General features: G+C 41.6%; 2 protein-coding genes across 2 annotated transcripts; both read right to left on the minus strand.

Annotated features, from left to right (window-relative positions):
- Positions 1-574: 574 nt before the first annotated feature.
- LOC308141732 (medium-chain acyl-CoA ligase ACSF2, mitochondrial-like) lies at positions 575-5,497 on the minus strand (the record flags this gene model as incomplete). Its single annotated transcript, XM_080511945.1, has 16 exons — positions 575-625; positions 703-771; positions 875-985; positions 1,111-1,252; positions 1,338-1,489; positions 1,986-2,093; positions 2,195-2,271; positions 2,360-2,451; positions 2,530-2,681; positions 2,759-2,854; positions 2,974-3,136; positions 3,226-3,344; positions 3,627-3,680; positions 4,413-4,541; positions 4,839-5,034; positions 5,376-5,497. 16 exons carry the CDS (start codon positions 5,495-5,497, stop codon positions 575-577), a joined length of 1,833 nt encoding a protein of 610 aa, XP_080368071.1.
- Positions 5,498-8,033: 2,536 nt separating this feature from the next.
- On the minus strand, positions 8,034-13,055 carry LOC308141733 (medium-chain acyl-CoA ligase ACSF2, mitochondrial-like; the record flags this gene model as incomplete). Its single annotated transcript, XM_080511946.1, has 15 exons — positions 8,034-8,084; positions 8,170-8,238; positions 8,342-8,452; positions 8,578-8,719; positions 8,805-8,956; positions 9,498-9,605; positions 9,698-9,774; positions 9,863-9,954; positions 10,033-10,184; positions 10,268-10,363; positions 11,027-11,189; positions 11,279-11,397; positions 11,677-11,730; positions 12,417-12,545; positions 12,843-13,055. 15 exons carry the CDS (start codon positions 13,053-13,055, stop codon positions 8,034-8,036), a joined length of 1,728 nt encoding a protein of 575 aa, XP_080368072.1.
- Between the last annotated feature and the right edge of the window lie 681 nt (positions 13,056-13,736).

The following is a 13,736-nucleotide window of genomic DNA, read 5'->3' on the forward strand; positions in this document are numbered from 1 at the left end:
GAAGCAGTATCACCACATGGTAGATATGATCGAGGTCTTTATCAGAACTGAACGACTTGCAGACCACAAGGGGCATCTGTCCTGCATTGTTACTAAGGTTCTTCAACAGTTTGCAGCTGTAGGCCATCATCAATTCACCAAGGGCACACAAGTGTACTGTCAACTCATGAAGGAACTTGAAAGTTTGCCTGCTTACAAGGACACCTTAAGACATTTCACACATTCCCTGGATGAAGACCAATCATGCTTAAAAAGGGTCATACAATTCGGGTGAAGAGTTTTGCAAAAACTTGGTGATATAGATACAAACCAAGAAATGAATACACATGGACAAAAACATAACCTTCACCACCAACTTTTCTTGGTGAAGGGAATGACTTAAAGACATCGTCACAGACCACAGAGGAGGTTTCTCCAAGGTGTTTATGTTTACCATTAGTGGTTTTACATGTTGAAGGTTGATATTATTGTTACTGTACAATCTTCAGAAACTGTAAAATAGAAAGACTATTCTTTTTGATCTATTACATCAGGTCACAGATGAAATATATCTTATACAGTGTAGTCTACACATCTAAAGGCCTAATTTCTTCTCCATTGCCTGCTTTAATTCATTCTTCTTGATCTAGAAAACAAACATCAGTTTTACGTCAGTAAATAAGCCAAATGTTTTGACAATATGCTGGTTTGAATGAAGCCTACCTTTCCAGAAGCAGTCAGAGGGTAGCTGTCTACAAACATCACATACTGTGGGATCTTATAGTGAGAAATCTAAACAAGGAAAAAGAATCAGTGCAGGAGCTGTACAGCAGAGCTCTGATTAATTAAGTTTTGAACATTTTGGTGATTGTATGTGATAATTAGCTGGTCATACCTGGTCTTTGCAGAATCCTCTTATCTCTTCAGTGCTGGAGGTTTGACCGTCTTTCAGCCTGATGCATGCACACACCTGCTCACCCAGCCTCTCATCTTTGACTCCAACCACCTGGAAGCAGAGAGAGCACAACTCAGCCGAATCATTTTCATGTCAAATGTAACCACACACACACTTCATATCATGGACAAAAGCATTAGAGCACTTGCTCTTCTTCTTCTGTTTTCAGACCTCACCTGCACCTCCTGCACTTTGGGATGCTTATAGAGAAATTCCTCTATCTCCGCAGGGTAGATGTTCTCTCCTCCTCTGATGATCATGTCTTTTATGCGCCCCTCAATGCAGCAGTATCCCAGATTGTTGAGGCTGGCAGTGTCGCTGTGAAGTTACAAACAGTTTCTGCTGTTTCCTTTATCCAATCAGCCAAAAAGGTCTCAGGAGTCACAATCAAAATCAATCTTACCCGGTCCTGTACCAGAGGTCTTGGGAGATTGCCTCACTGTTTTTCTCGGGGTCATCCCAGTATCCGAGCATCACACAGGGGCCCCTGATCAGCAGCTCACCTGAAGCCCCCAGAGGGACTGTCTCATCAGTGGCAGGGTCCACCACTTTAGCCTGAAATAAGAGAGATGATGTCTGCCAACTTCTCTTCAATTAAACGAATCAGAGGACCACAACTACAACAGTTTTCTCATTAATCTTCTGGATTTCCACGACCCTCTTAAAACCAGAGCTGTGTCATTTTCATACTCGGCCCACGGATACTCCTGCAAGCTGCAGGAACTCAAAACCTCTGGCCTCTCCGTCCATAGGTGAACATTTGAAGACAATCAGAATGATAGTCCATAGTCACTACAGTCGCTGCTTTTAAAACCACCTGAAGGCTTTCCTTTTAAAAGAGCCTTTTAACTTACTTTAACGACTCTATTTCAATTTATGATTTAAAGTGTTTGTGGCATTTCTTTTTTACTGTGTGCTTGTTGCACTTTGAGATATTACAAAATTAAAGGTGCGTTACATATAAAATGTATTATTAGTAGTAGTAATGGTTGTAGCAGTACAGACAATGCTGTTTTCTTTATTAAAGGTGTATAAAGAGAGGAATGCATACCTCAGTGTGAGGCATGACGCATCCCACAGTGTTCATCTTCAGTTCATTATTATCTTGTGGAAATCCCAAGAATGCAGTTGGGCTGTTTTCAGTGGTTCCATAACCTATCTGTTTGAACATAAAACAATGCATTTGTCCTCATAAGAGTCTTCTCTTGTAGATGTTATTGTTGAGTTATCTGAACAGGAACAGAAAGTCCATGAACTCACTGTCATTTCTTTTATTCCCATGTCTGTTACTAGTTTTCTCATAATCGCTGGAGGACATGGAGATCCTCCAATGAGCCCTGAAACACAGCAGGAAGTCTCTCAGAATGCCAGAATATACTGCAAAATACAAAACACCGGCTATCTTTTAGTCTCCAGTTCCCTTACCACCTTCGAGAGACGACAAATCATACTCGTGCGCCTCTTGTTGGCTCAGCATGTCAGTGAACATGGTGGGAGTGCCATAGACAAAAGTGCACCTTGAAGTAAAACAATAGAAGTGATGAAACGAGTGCGTGGCACAGGATGAAACATTTAAAAGATGCAGAGCTCCATACTTCTCATTCTGAATAGTCTCTAAATTGCAGCGGCTGTCGTAGCCTGAAGTAGGGAACACCAATGTGATGCCGTGCACTGCCATACACATCCCTCCCAGCACCGAGCCGAAGCAGTGGTACAAGGGCACAGGAAGACACACTCGCACCTTGGGCTGATGAATATCGAGAATACAATTATTCCCATTTCACTGATGTTTTTGTTTCTCAAAAAAATAAAACCAGACCTCACCCTCTGTCTGTAACCCATTCGAAGGCCGAAGAAATATGCATTATTTACAATATTGTGGTGAGAAAGTGTGGCTCCCTTTGGTTTCCCAGTGGTACCCTGATAAAAACAAACATGGGTCAAGCTTCATTTAAATCCATATTACATCACCCTGCAGGTTCAAGTTAACACAGTAAATGTATTCCAGTGTATACAAAACAAGTAACACTGAAGATTACTGATGTGAACTGGATGTTGATGGGGTCAGTTGAGGTCAGCTTGCTCTGAAGGTCCTGCAGCTCCTTGTAGTGTCGACTCTCGCCTGCTTGCAGCACATCATCAGTGTGGAGCATCCCCGGCTGTCGGCTATCAGTCACAATCAGCATCCGCAAGTCTGGCAACCTTGGAGAGCCAAAATACTTATCTTTGTACCACATTCAGAACTACACCAGATCTGCACTCTGAATGCATTTCAGATCTTTGAATCATACCTGGAGCTTTGGATCAGGCCTCCCGGTGTCGTGCTGATCTCTGGGCAGATTTCCCGCAGCATCTCACAAAACCTCTGGGTTTTAAAGCTTGTGGGACACAGCACTGCTTTACACTGGATCTAGACATAGAAAATTGTGTATTGGACCAACCCATGGAGGCTTCATATAGTCAAACAAAACCTGTAATTTTATATAATTGCATAAAAGGGAATTTAGATTCAGTTGATATCAATGACATTCTTTGAGAAATGTCATCCATATGAAGTAATAACTATTCACGGCAAAGATCTTGCGTGAAGACAACCTTAAAGGGTCTTTTTTTTGTTGTTTTTTTTTAATACATTTCTGCATACCAAGTTCAAATACAAAATGAAGGCTGTCTGCATCACACATGTCGTTACCTTCTTCAGGGTGAACTCCACTTCATTCACCTGATATGCTGGATTCAATGACACCTGCAAAGTGTAGAGACAGATCATTTTTACAGCTCTTCACTGGATTTGTTTCACATATGAAACATTACTTTATTTATTTCATATTTTATAACCTGCAAATTTATACTCCGCAAAGCTTCACTATTAAGTTTCCCCCTGAGATTACTGTCTCCTTGATGTAAATGTGGCAACATTGACATTGGAAGTGATTTTTACAGCTTGAATATATTTGTTTGAATTTTTTAGAGATTTTTCGAATGAATTATGACAAAATAAACTAAATGAATCTTCGAACTGATAAAACTAATCATTTGACGAAAGAAATATGAAAGAAAGTGTCAGTCTGGATGACTCTGGAATTGTGTTTGATATTGACAGTGTTGGGATCTCAACGGCCCAACAACAGTCTACCAGTAAAAAAGTTTTTTTAAACCTTCCCAGATGCCAAGAGAGTTCAATATAACAAATTATTCATAATCAATTAATCCTCTTGGAGAAATTCCTTTTTTTACAACTGCCCCATAAATGGGCAATCACATTCTGTTCCCCCACAGGGAGGAGTCAACAGTCTTGCTCAGGGAGCTGTTGACAAGATTGTGGCCAAGCTGCTGAGGGAATTGAACCTGCGAGTTCCTGAACACAAGCCCATCAATCTCACCTCTCAGCCAACACTGTCTCAAACACTCAGCCAGAAGTTTTCATAGCAATGGTACTAATGTCAATTTTAGATACACTACATTCACTGCTTCTCACCATTATAATTCCAGCTTTGGCCGTTGCAAACTGAAAGAGGATCCATTCATAAATATTTGGTCCCCAAATCCCGAGTCGATCACCTTGCTTCAGTCCCAGAGCCAGAAGACCTGCAGCGACCTGGTCAACCTACAAATAAAAATAAAAATACTGCTTAAAAAAGTTCACAGCCAAAATACTTTGGAAAATATCATGAATTGACTCAAAGTTGCATTCAAATGAATTCCTTAGATTTCTGTAGTAACATAGAGACTGTTTCATATTTAAGATGATGACTGAATCAAGTCACTGAATAGCTAAACTGAATATTCATATTTCATGTAAGACCAGCCAGGAATTCTCCATGTCAAACAGAATAATCTCAAATGTAATCACTGAAGAAATGTAATAAAGAGAAGGACTGAAGGTGGGAAGTCTTGGACACACATCTTGTTGAAACTGTGCAAAAGTTTTCCGGACGCCTTCCTGCTGGAACACGACAGCTTCGCGGTCGGGCCAGCGCTGGACTGTGGCCTCCAGACACTGGGCCACAGTCAGAGACAGCAGAGGGACGGAGGAGGTCCCGTGGACATAACTGGTGGTCAGTGAGGGTTGTAGAGGTGGACTGTCCACATGAAGAGACCTGGCATGGAAGGACATGTTCAGCAAGAACATACAAGGGTCAAACGTCAGTTATTCATTCACTGCAGATTCCAGGAGAAAATGTAATTCACAGTGAAAAACATGAAACTTTTTAAACTTTCTCATGAAAGAGAGTGATTGAGAAAGAAAATCATGCAAGCATAGTCAGAATCGTTCACAGTCTGAACATTTTTGCACAGTTATAAGCAGAATGAAGCAAGTAAAACAAAATAAGTATCGGACGCTTACTTTGTTCACATATATATGAGAGCAAACATTTTCTTGTAGAATGATTAAATCCCTAAATCACTAAAACCTGGTAGTATGTTCATTGTTACTCACCGGCACCTCTGGAACCAAATTGCATTGTATGACTTCCACAACTTGCTGAGTCTGACTCCATTAAATAATCTGAGTGTGTGTCCACAGGACCTCAGGACGGATGAAGACATCAGCATCGACATTTGGTTCCACACTGTCACACGATCTGAACGCAGGAGGCGTGTCAGGAGGAAACATTGGGTCTTTTCAACAAATGTGTGTTATATACCTGGAAAGTCACTGGGTTAATATTCAACTTCCGCTGGTCCTTATTGGCCCAGTTAGTATCTGTCTGGTGTGTTGAATGTGTGATGGATCCTCCCACCACAAGAACCTCAGTCCAGACTGTAGTGACAATGGCCTGAACACAGTGTTGGAATAATGATCAAATGCACATGCAGAGTACTCAGGATTTTTGGTGATCTTATCACTGACTGAATCTCACACAGCCTTTGCAAAATGTTCTCATCAATGACTCAACCTTTAACCTAATCCAGGCTCACATCAGCACAACCAACTTATTTGTTTCACTGGAAGCAGAGAGAACAGAACTCAGTTCTCCCAGCACACAAGCATTGCTGCAGCAGTCAAAACTAGAACAATAAAAGGTGGATAGAACAATAAATAAGTGAGATCATAGTAAAAAAGACTGCTGCTCTCATTACTGTGTAAAATGTAAAGCAACAGGCTGGGTGTTGCTTGAAACAATACATTACTCTGCACATATAAAGACTTTTTTTTTCCTCAGCACGTCCTCTGACGTGTGACGGCATGTCAGTCTTTATCAGGTGACCGGCACGTCCTCACACATCAGAGGACGCCCCGAGGAAGGCTGCAGTCGCAGCCGAAACATGTCAGCCAGGTAAAAAACAAGCAACGTTTTCCTGCTTTTACCTGTCGTTACAAAAAGAGTCTTTACATATATAGTTAGAACGACAAAATTAACGCAATTCAACTATTACACTACAAATTTTTTCAGACCAGAGCTGGGCATCATAAGGTCCCGGGTGTCAGGTCTCTGTATCTGCCCCTGTGTGTCTTACCACGTGTTTCCTATTAACCAATGACCTTCTCCCTCTGTGTCAACCCATCATTGAATTCCACCTGTGTGCTTCCCTTACCTGTGTATTTAAAACCCTATCCCTCAGTTGTCTTTGTCAGTTAGTCTTGTCAATCAATCAATCAACTTTATTTATTTCACACCTTTTTATACAACAAGTGCTTTACAATGGTTTTAAAACAATGCAAAGGTTAAATAAATCATTAAAAAGCAAATTAACACACATACAGATACACACACACACCAAAATGAAGACATGCCTGGTGATATTAAGACATGGAAGGCCACTGAGGACTAAGGTGAGGAAAGGGCCTAAAATTGACCCTTGGGGAACCCTAGACCTGATTTCATGGGTTCCTGAGGAACGTGTATCCATACATACAAAGACGTGCATTACTCTGCAAGTAACTAAAAAATCAAAAGACACGGCAATGGCGACATTTCACAGCCCACGGGAACCACGTTGTCCTTTACTCCAGTCATGAATGGTCCAGCACTTGGTCTGACATCGGCATTGAGCAGACATTAAGGAAGGCATCAAAGTCAAGAGGTGGACTGAGTAGAGATTATGAAGGTGCAGCTGCACAGCATTCTCTCCATGCTTGCCTGCAGAACTACGACTGGATCCTTCTACGATGTATCTCTGAACCCCAGTGACTATTGATGTATGATGTCCATGGATATGTGCCAGTTTCGACATTAGACCCCATGGCTCCTGAGGAGCTACTGAAGTTCACGAGCTGTAATTGTCATGGAGATTGTAGCAACTGGTGGTGCAGCTGCAAGAAAAATGGGGTCACATGCAAATCTGCCTGTTGAGTCTGTAAAGGCATTACATGCAGAAACTGCAGTATTGATGTTGTTGAGTCTGAATAAGACATAGAAAACTGTGTGCATACCTTTGCCAAAGCCATATTTGTAACCAAGGAAAATAATTGATTACAAGGTTGTTTGATCCACCACACCACCATCATTTGTCATGGTGGTTTGAATTGTGTCATGTTATTAGTGTTTGACACTGATACACACACATTTGACCTTTTCTATGTGACCCCCATGGCCTTTGACTCCCAACTGCTATCCAGTGTAATGACATCACTGCATCACGTGATATATCAAAGGATAGGGATTTGAAAACGAAACATTTTGGCATCAATCGGATTAAAACTCACCATTTCATGATGACAATACTTTTTTTTTTTTTTTTTACCTTTTTGTGACTTAGACCCTGACCTTTGACTCAGTCACTTTCAAAATGTAATGGAATTATCCCTAGATGAAGACCAATCATCCTTAAACATGTCATGCAATTCGGGTGAATAGTTTTGCAAAAACTTGGTGATATAGATACAAACCAAGAAATGAATACACATGGACAAAAACATAACCTTCGCCCCAACTTTTCTTGGTGAAGGGAATGACTTAAAGTTTCTGACATCGTCACAGACCGCAGAGGAGGTTTCTCCAAGGTGTTTATGTTTACCATTAGTGGTTTTACATGTTGAAGGTTGACGTTATTGTTACAATCTTCAGAAACTGTAAAATGGAAACACTATTCTTTTTTGTCTATTTCATCGGGTCACAGATTAAATATATCTTATACAGTGTAGTCTACACATCTAAAGGCCTAATTTCTTCTCCATTGCCTCCTTCAATTCATTCTTCTTGACCTAGAAAACAAACAAACAAACATCAGTTTTACGTCAGTAAATAAGCCAAATGTTTTGACAATATGCTGGTTTGAATGAAGCCCACCTTTCCAGAAGCAGTCAGAGGGTAGCTGTCTACAAACATCACATACTGTGGGATCTTAAAGTGAGAAATCTAAACAAGGAAAAAGAATCAGTGCAGGAGCTGTACAGCAGAGCTCTGATTCACTAAGTTTTGAACTTTTTGGTGATTGTATGTGATAATTAGCTGGTCTCACCTGGCCTTTGCAGAATCCTCTTATCTCTTCAGTGCTGGAGGTTTGACCGTCTTTCAGCCTGATGCATGCACACACCTGCTCACCCAGCCTCTCATCTTTGACTCCAACCACCTGGAAGCAGAGAGAGCACAACTCAGCCGAATCATTTTCATGTCAAATGTAACCACACACACACTTCATATTATGGACAAAAGCATTAGAGCACTTGCTCTTCTTCTTCTGTTTTCAGATCTCACCTGCACCTCCTGCACTTTGGGATGCTTATAGAGAAATTCCTCTATCTCCGCAGGGTAGATGTTCTCTCCTCCTCTGATGATCATGTCTTTTATGCGCCCCTCAATGCAGCAGTATCCCAGATTGTTGAGGCTGGCAGTGTCGCTGTGAAGTCACAAACAGTTTCTGCTGTTTCCTTTATCCAATCAGCCAAAAAGGTCTCAGGAGTCACAATCAAAATCAATCTTACCCGGTCCTGTACCAGAGGTCTTGGGAGATTGCCTCACTGTTTTTCTCGGGGTCATCCCAGTATCCGAGCATCACACAGGGGCCCCTGATCAGCAGCTCACCTGAAGCCCCCAGAGGGACTGTCTCATCAGTGGCAGGGTCCACCACTTTAGCCTGAAGTCAGACAGATGATGTCTGCCAGCTTCTCTTCAATTAAATGAATCAGAGGACCACAACTACAACAGTTTTCTCATTAATCTTCTGGATTTCCACGACCCTCTTAAAACCAGAACTGTGTCATTTTCACACTCGGCACCCGGATACTCCTGCAAGCTGCAGGAACTCAAAACCTCTGGCCTCTCCGTCCATAGGTGAACATTTGAAGACAATCAGAATGATAGTCCATAGTCACTACAGTCGCTGCTTTTAAAATTACCTGAAGGCTTTCCTTTTAAAAGAGCCTTTTAACTTACTTAACGACTCTATTTCAATTTATGATTTAAAGTGTTTGTGGCATTTCTTTTTTACTGTGTGCTTGTAGCAAATTGAGATATTACAAAATTAAAGGTGCGTCACATATAAAATGTATTATTATTTGTATTATTATGATTAGTAGTAGTAGTAGTCGTAGGGGTAGTGGTAGTAGTAGTAGGGGGAGTAGTACAGAAAGTGCTGCTTTTTTTTATTAAAGGTGTATAAGGAGAGAAATTCATACCTCAGTGTTAGGCATGACGCATCCCACAGTGTTCATCTTCAGTTCATCATTATCTTGTGGAAATCCCAAGAATGCAACAGGGCCAGTTTCAGTGGTTCCATAAACTATCTGTGTCAACAGAAAACAGTGCATTTGTACTCACAATAGTCTTCTTGTGTAAATGTTACTGTTGAGCTCTCTGTAAATTAACAGAAACTCACTGTCATTTCTTTTATTCCCATGTCTGTTACTAGTTTTCTCATAATCGCTGGAGGACATGGAGATCCTCCAATAATCCCTGAAACACAGCAGGAAGTCTCTCAGAATGCCAGAATATACTGCAAAATACAACACACCGGCTATCTTTTAGTCTCCAGTTCCCTTACCACCTTCGAGAGACGACAAATCATACTTGTGTGCCTCTTGTTGGCTCAGCATGTCAGTGAACATGGTGGGAGTGCCATAGACAAAAGTGCACCTTGAAGTAAAACAATAGAAGAGATGAAACAAGTGCATGGCACAGGATGAAACATTTAAAAGATGCAGAGCTCCATACTTTTCATCCTGAATGGCCTTTAAATTGCAGCGGCTGTCATAGGCTGAAGAAGGGAACACCAATGTGATGCCGTGCACTGCCATACACATCCCTCCCAGCACCGAGCCGAAGCAGTGGTACAAGGGCACAGGAAGACACACTCGCACCTTGGGCTGATGAATATAGAGAATACAATTATTCCCATTTCACTGACGTTTTTGTTTTTCAAAAAAAAAAAGAGAAAACAAGAACTCACCCTCTGTCTGTAACCCATTCGAAGGCCCAGGAAATATGCATTATTTACAATATTGTGGTGAGAAAGTGTGGCTCCCTTTGGTTTCCCAGTGCTACCCTGACAAAAACAAACATGCGTCAAGCTTCATATAAAAAAATCCATGTTACATCATCCTGCAGATTCCAGTTAACACCATCCATCCATCCATCCACATCCATCCATCCATCCATCTCATCCGCTTATCCGGTGCCGGGTCGTAGAGGCAGCAGTCTAAGCAGGGATGCCCAGACCTCCCTCGCCCCAGACACTTCCTACAGCTCTTCCAGTGGTACCCCAAGGCATTCCCAGGCCAGCTGAGAGACATAGTCCCTCCAGCATGTCCTCAGTCTGCCCCGAGGCCCCCTACCGGAGGGACATGCCCGGCTCCTCTGGATGTGGAGGAGCAGCCACCCTACTCCGAGCTCCTCCCTGGTGACTGAGCTCCTCACCCTATCTCTGAGGGTGCGCCCAGCCACCCTACAGAGGAAACTCATTTCAGCCGCTTGTATCTGGGATCTCGTTCTTTCGGTCTTGACCCATAGCTCATGACCATAGGTGAGGGTGGGAACAAAGATCGACCAGTAAATCGTGAGCTTTGTCTTTTGGCTCAGCACTTTCTTCACCACGACGGACCGATACAAAGTCTGCATAACTGCAGACGCTGCACCGATCCGCCTGTCCATCTCTCGCCAGTTAACACAGTATTCCACTGTTTACAAAACAAGTAACACTGAAGATTACTGATGTGAACTGGATGTTGATGGGGTCAGTTGAGGTCAGCTTGCTCTGAAGGTCCTGCAGCTCCTTGTAGTGTCGACTCTCGCCTGCTTGCAGCACATCATCAGTGTGGAGCATCCCCGGCTGTCGGCTATCAGTCACAATCACCATTCGCAAGTCTGGTAACCTTGGAGAGCCAAAATACTTGTCTTTGTACCACATTCAGAACTACATCAGATCTGCATTCTGAATGTATTTCAGATCTTTGAATCATACCTGGAGCTTTGGATCAGGCCTCCCGGTGTCGTGCTGATCTCTGGGCAGATTCCCCGCAGCATCTCACAAAACCTCTGGGTTTTAAAGTTTGTGGGACACAGCACTGCTTTACACTGGATCTAGACACAGAAAATTGTGTATTAGACCAACCCATGGAAGCTTCATGTAGTAAAAAAAAAACCCTATTATTTTCATAGAATTGCATAAAATGGTTAGATTCAATTAAATTGTTTGATAGCTTTGATATATTTTTGGAGAAATGTCATCCATATGAAGTAATAACAACTATTCATGGCAAATATATTGTGAGAAAACAATCTGAAATTTAAAAACCAAAAAATTCGGCATCTCAAGATCAAAAACAAAATGAAGGCTGTCTGCACAACACATGTCGTTACCTTCTGCAGGGTGAACTCCACTTCGTTCACCTGATATGCTGGATTCAATGACACCTGCAAAGTGTAGAGACAAATCATTTTTACAGCTCTTCACTGGATTTGTTTCACATACACACATTTATGTGGATGAAACATTACTGTATTCACTTATTTGATATTTCATTTTATAACCTGCAAATTTCTACTCTGTGACATTTTACTATTAAGAGTTTATTAGAGATTACTGTCTCCTTGATGTAAATGTGGCAACATTCACATTGGAGGTGCTTTTTACATGTCAAATACATTTGCTTGAAAAAATTTTTAGAGATTCTTTAGTAAATAGGCTAAAGTAATCATTAAACTAATAAAACTGACCATTTGATGACATTAATATGAAGGAAAGTGTCAGTCTGGAACATTCTTGAATTCTGTTTGATATTGACAGTCTACCTGTAAAACATTAAACCTGATTTATTTTTTTCCAGAAGCCAAAAGTGGTCAGTGTTCCTTTTCCAAACTAACCGTTATTTATTAATCCTCTTGGAGAAGTACTTTTGTTCTAAATTGACCCATAGCTGGGTGACTATGGGTCAACAGTGCTCAAGGACCTATGTTTGCAGCCTGTTGATTGTGGGAATTGAACCTGCAAGCTCCTGAAGCTAAGCCCACCACTCTCACCTCTCGGCCACCACTGCCCCAAACACTAAACCAGTGGGTTTCATAGCACTTTTAGATACAGTATATTCGCTGCTTCTCACCATTATAATTCCAGCTTTGGCCGTTGCAAACTGAAAGAGAATCCATTCATAAATATTTGGTCCCCAAGCCCCCAGTCGATCACCTTGCTTCAGGCCCAGAGCCAGAAGACCTGCAGCGACCTGGTCAACCTACAAAGAAAAATAAAGCACTGCTTTAAAAAGACCACAGTCCAACATACTTTGGAAAATATCATGAATTGACTCAAAATTGCATTCGAATTAATTTCTTGTATTTCTGTAGTAACATTGAGGCTGTTTCATATTTAAGATGATGACTGAATCAAGTCACTGAATAGCTAAACTGAATATTCATATTTCATGTAAGACCAGCCAGGAATTCTCCATGTCAAACAGAATAATCTCAAATGTAATCACTGAAGAAATGTAATAAAGAGAAGGACTGATGGTGGGAAGTCTTGGACACACATCTTGTTGAAACTGTGCAAAAGTTTTCCGGACGCCTTCCTGCTGGAACACGACAGCTTCGCGGTCGGGCCAGCGCTGGACTGTGGCCTCCAGAGACTGGGCCACAGTCTGAGACAGCACGGGGACGGAGGAGGTCCCGTGGACATAACTGGTGGTCAGTGAGGGTTGTTGAGGTGGACTGTCCACATGAAGAGGCCTGGCATGGAAGGACATGTTTCGCAAGGACATACAAGGGTCAAGCGTGAGTTATTCATCCACTGCAGATTCCAGGAGAAGATTTAATTCACAGTGAAAAACATGAAACTTTTTTAACTTTCTCAAGAAAGAGAGTGATAACCAGATATAAATAACCATAATCATTTGCAGACCGAACATTGTGGAAAAGTCATAAGCAGAGTGGAGCAAGTAAAACAAATGAAGAAGAAAAAAACACTGTCATGATGAAACAAGTAAACATTTTGTGCAAAAGAAGTACTGGATGCTTACTTTCTTCACATATATAGTCAACGAGACCCAAAAGCAAATATGTTCTTGTAGAAAGTTTAAATCTCTAAATCACCATTCCCTTGTAGTATGCTTATTGTTACTCACCGGCACCTCTGGAACCAAATTGCATTGCCTAACTTCCACGTCCTGCTGAGTCGGAGCGCATTAAATAATTTGAGTGTGTGTCCACAGGACCTCAGGACGGATGAAGACATCAGCATCGACATTTGGTCCCACACTGTTACACAATCTGAATGCAGGAGGTGCATAAGGAAGAATGAGTGTTATATACCTGGAAAGCGACTGGGTTAATGTTCAACTAACCCCCCCCCCCCCCCCAAAAAAAAAAAAGAATTCGATGATACCATGTTTGTTATTGTGATACATGAGTTTAGATCAAATTACTGG

Source organism: Blennius ocellaris (genome assembly GCF_963422515.1).
Source record: "Blennius ocellaris genome assembly, chromosome: 16".
Classification (NCBI taxonomy): Eukaryota; Metazoa; Chordata; class Actinopteri; order Blenniiformes; family Blenniidae; genus Blennius; species Blennius ocellaris.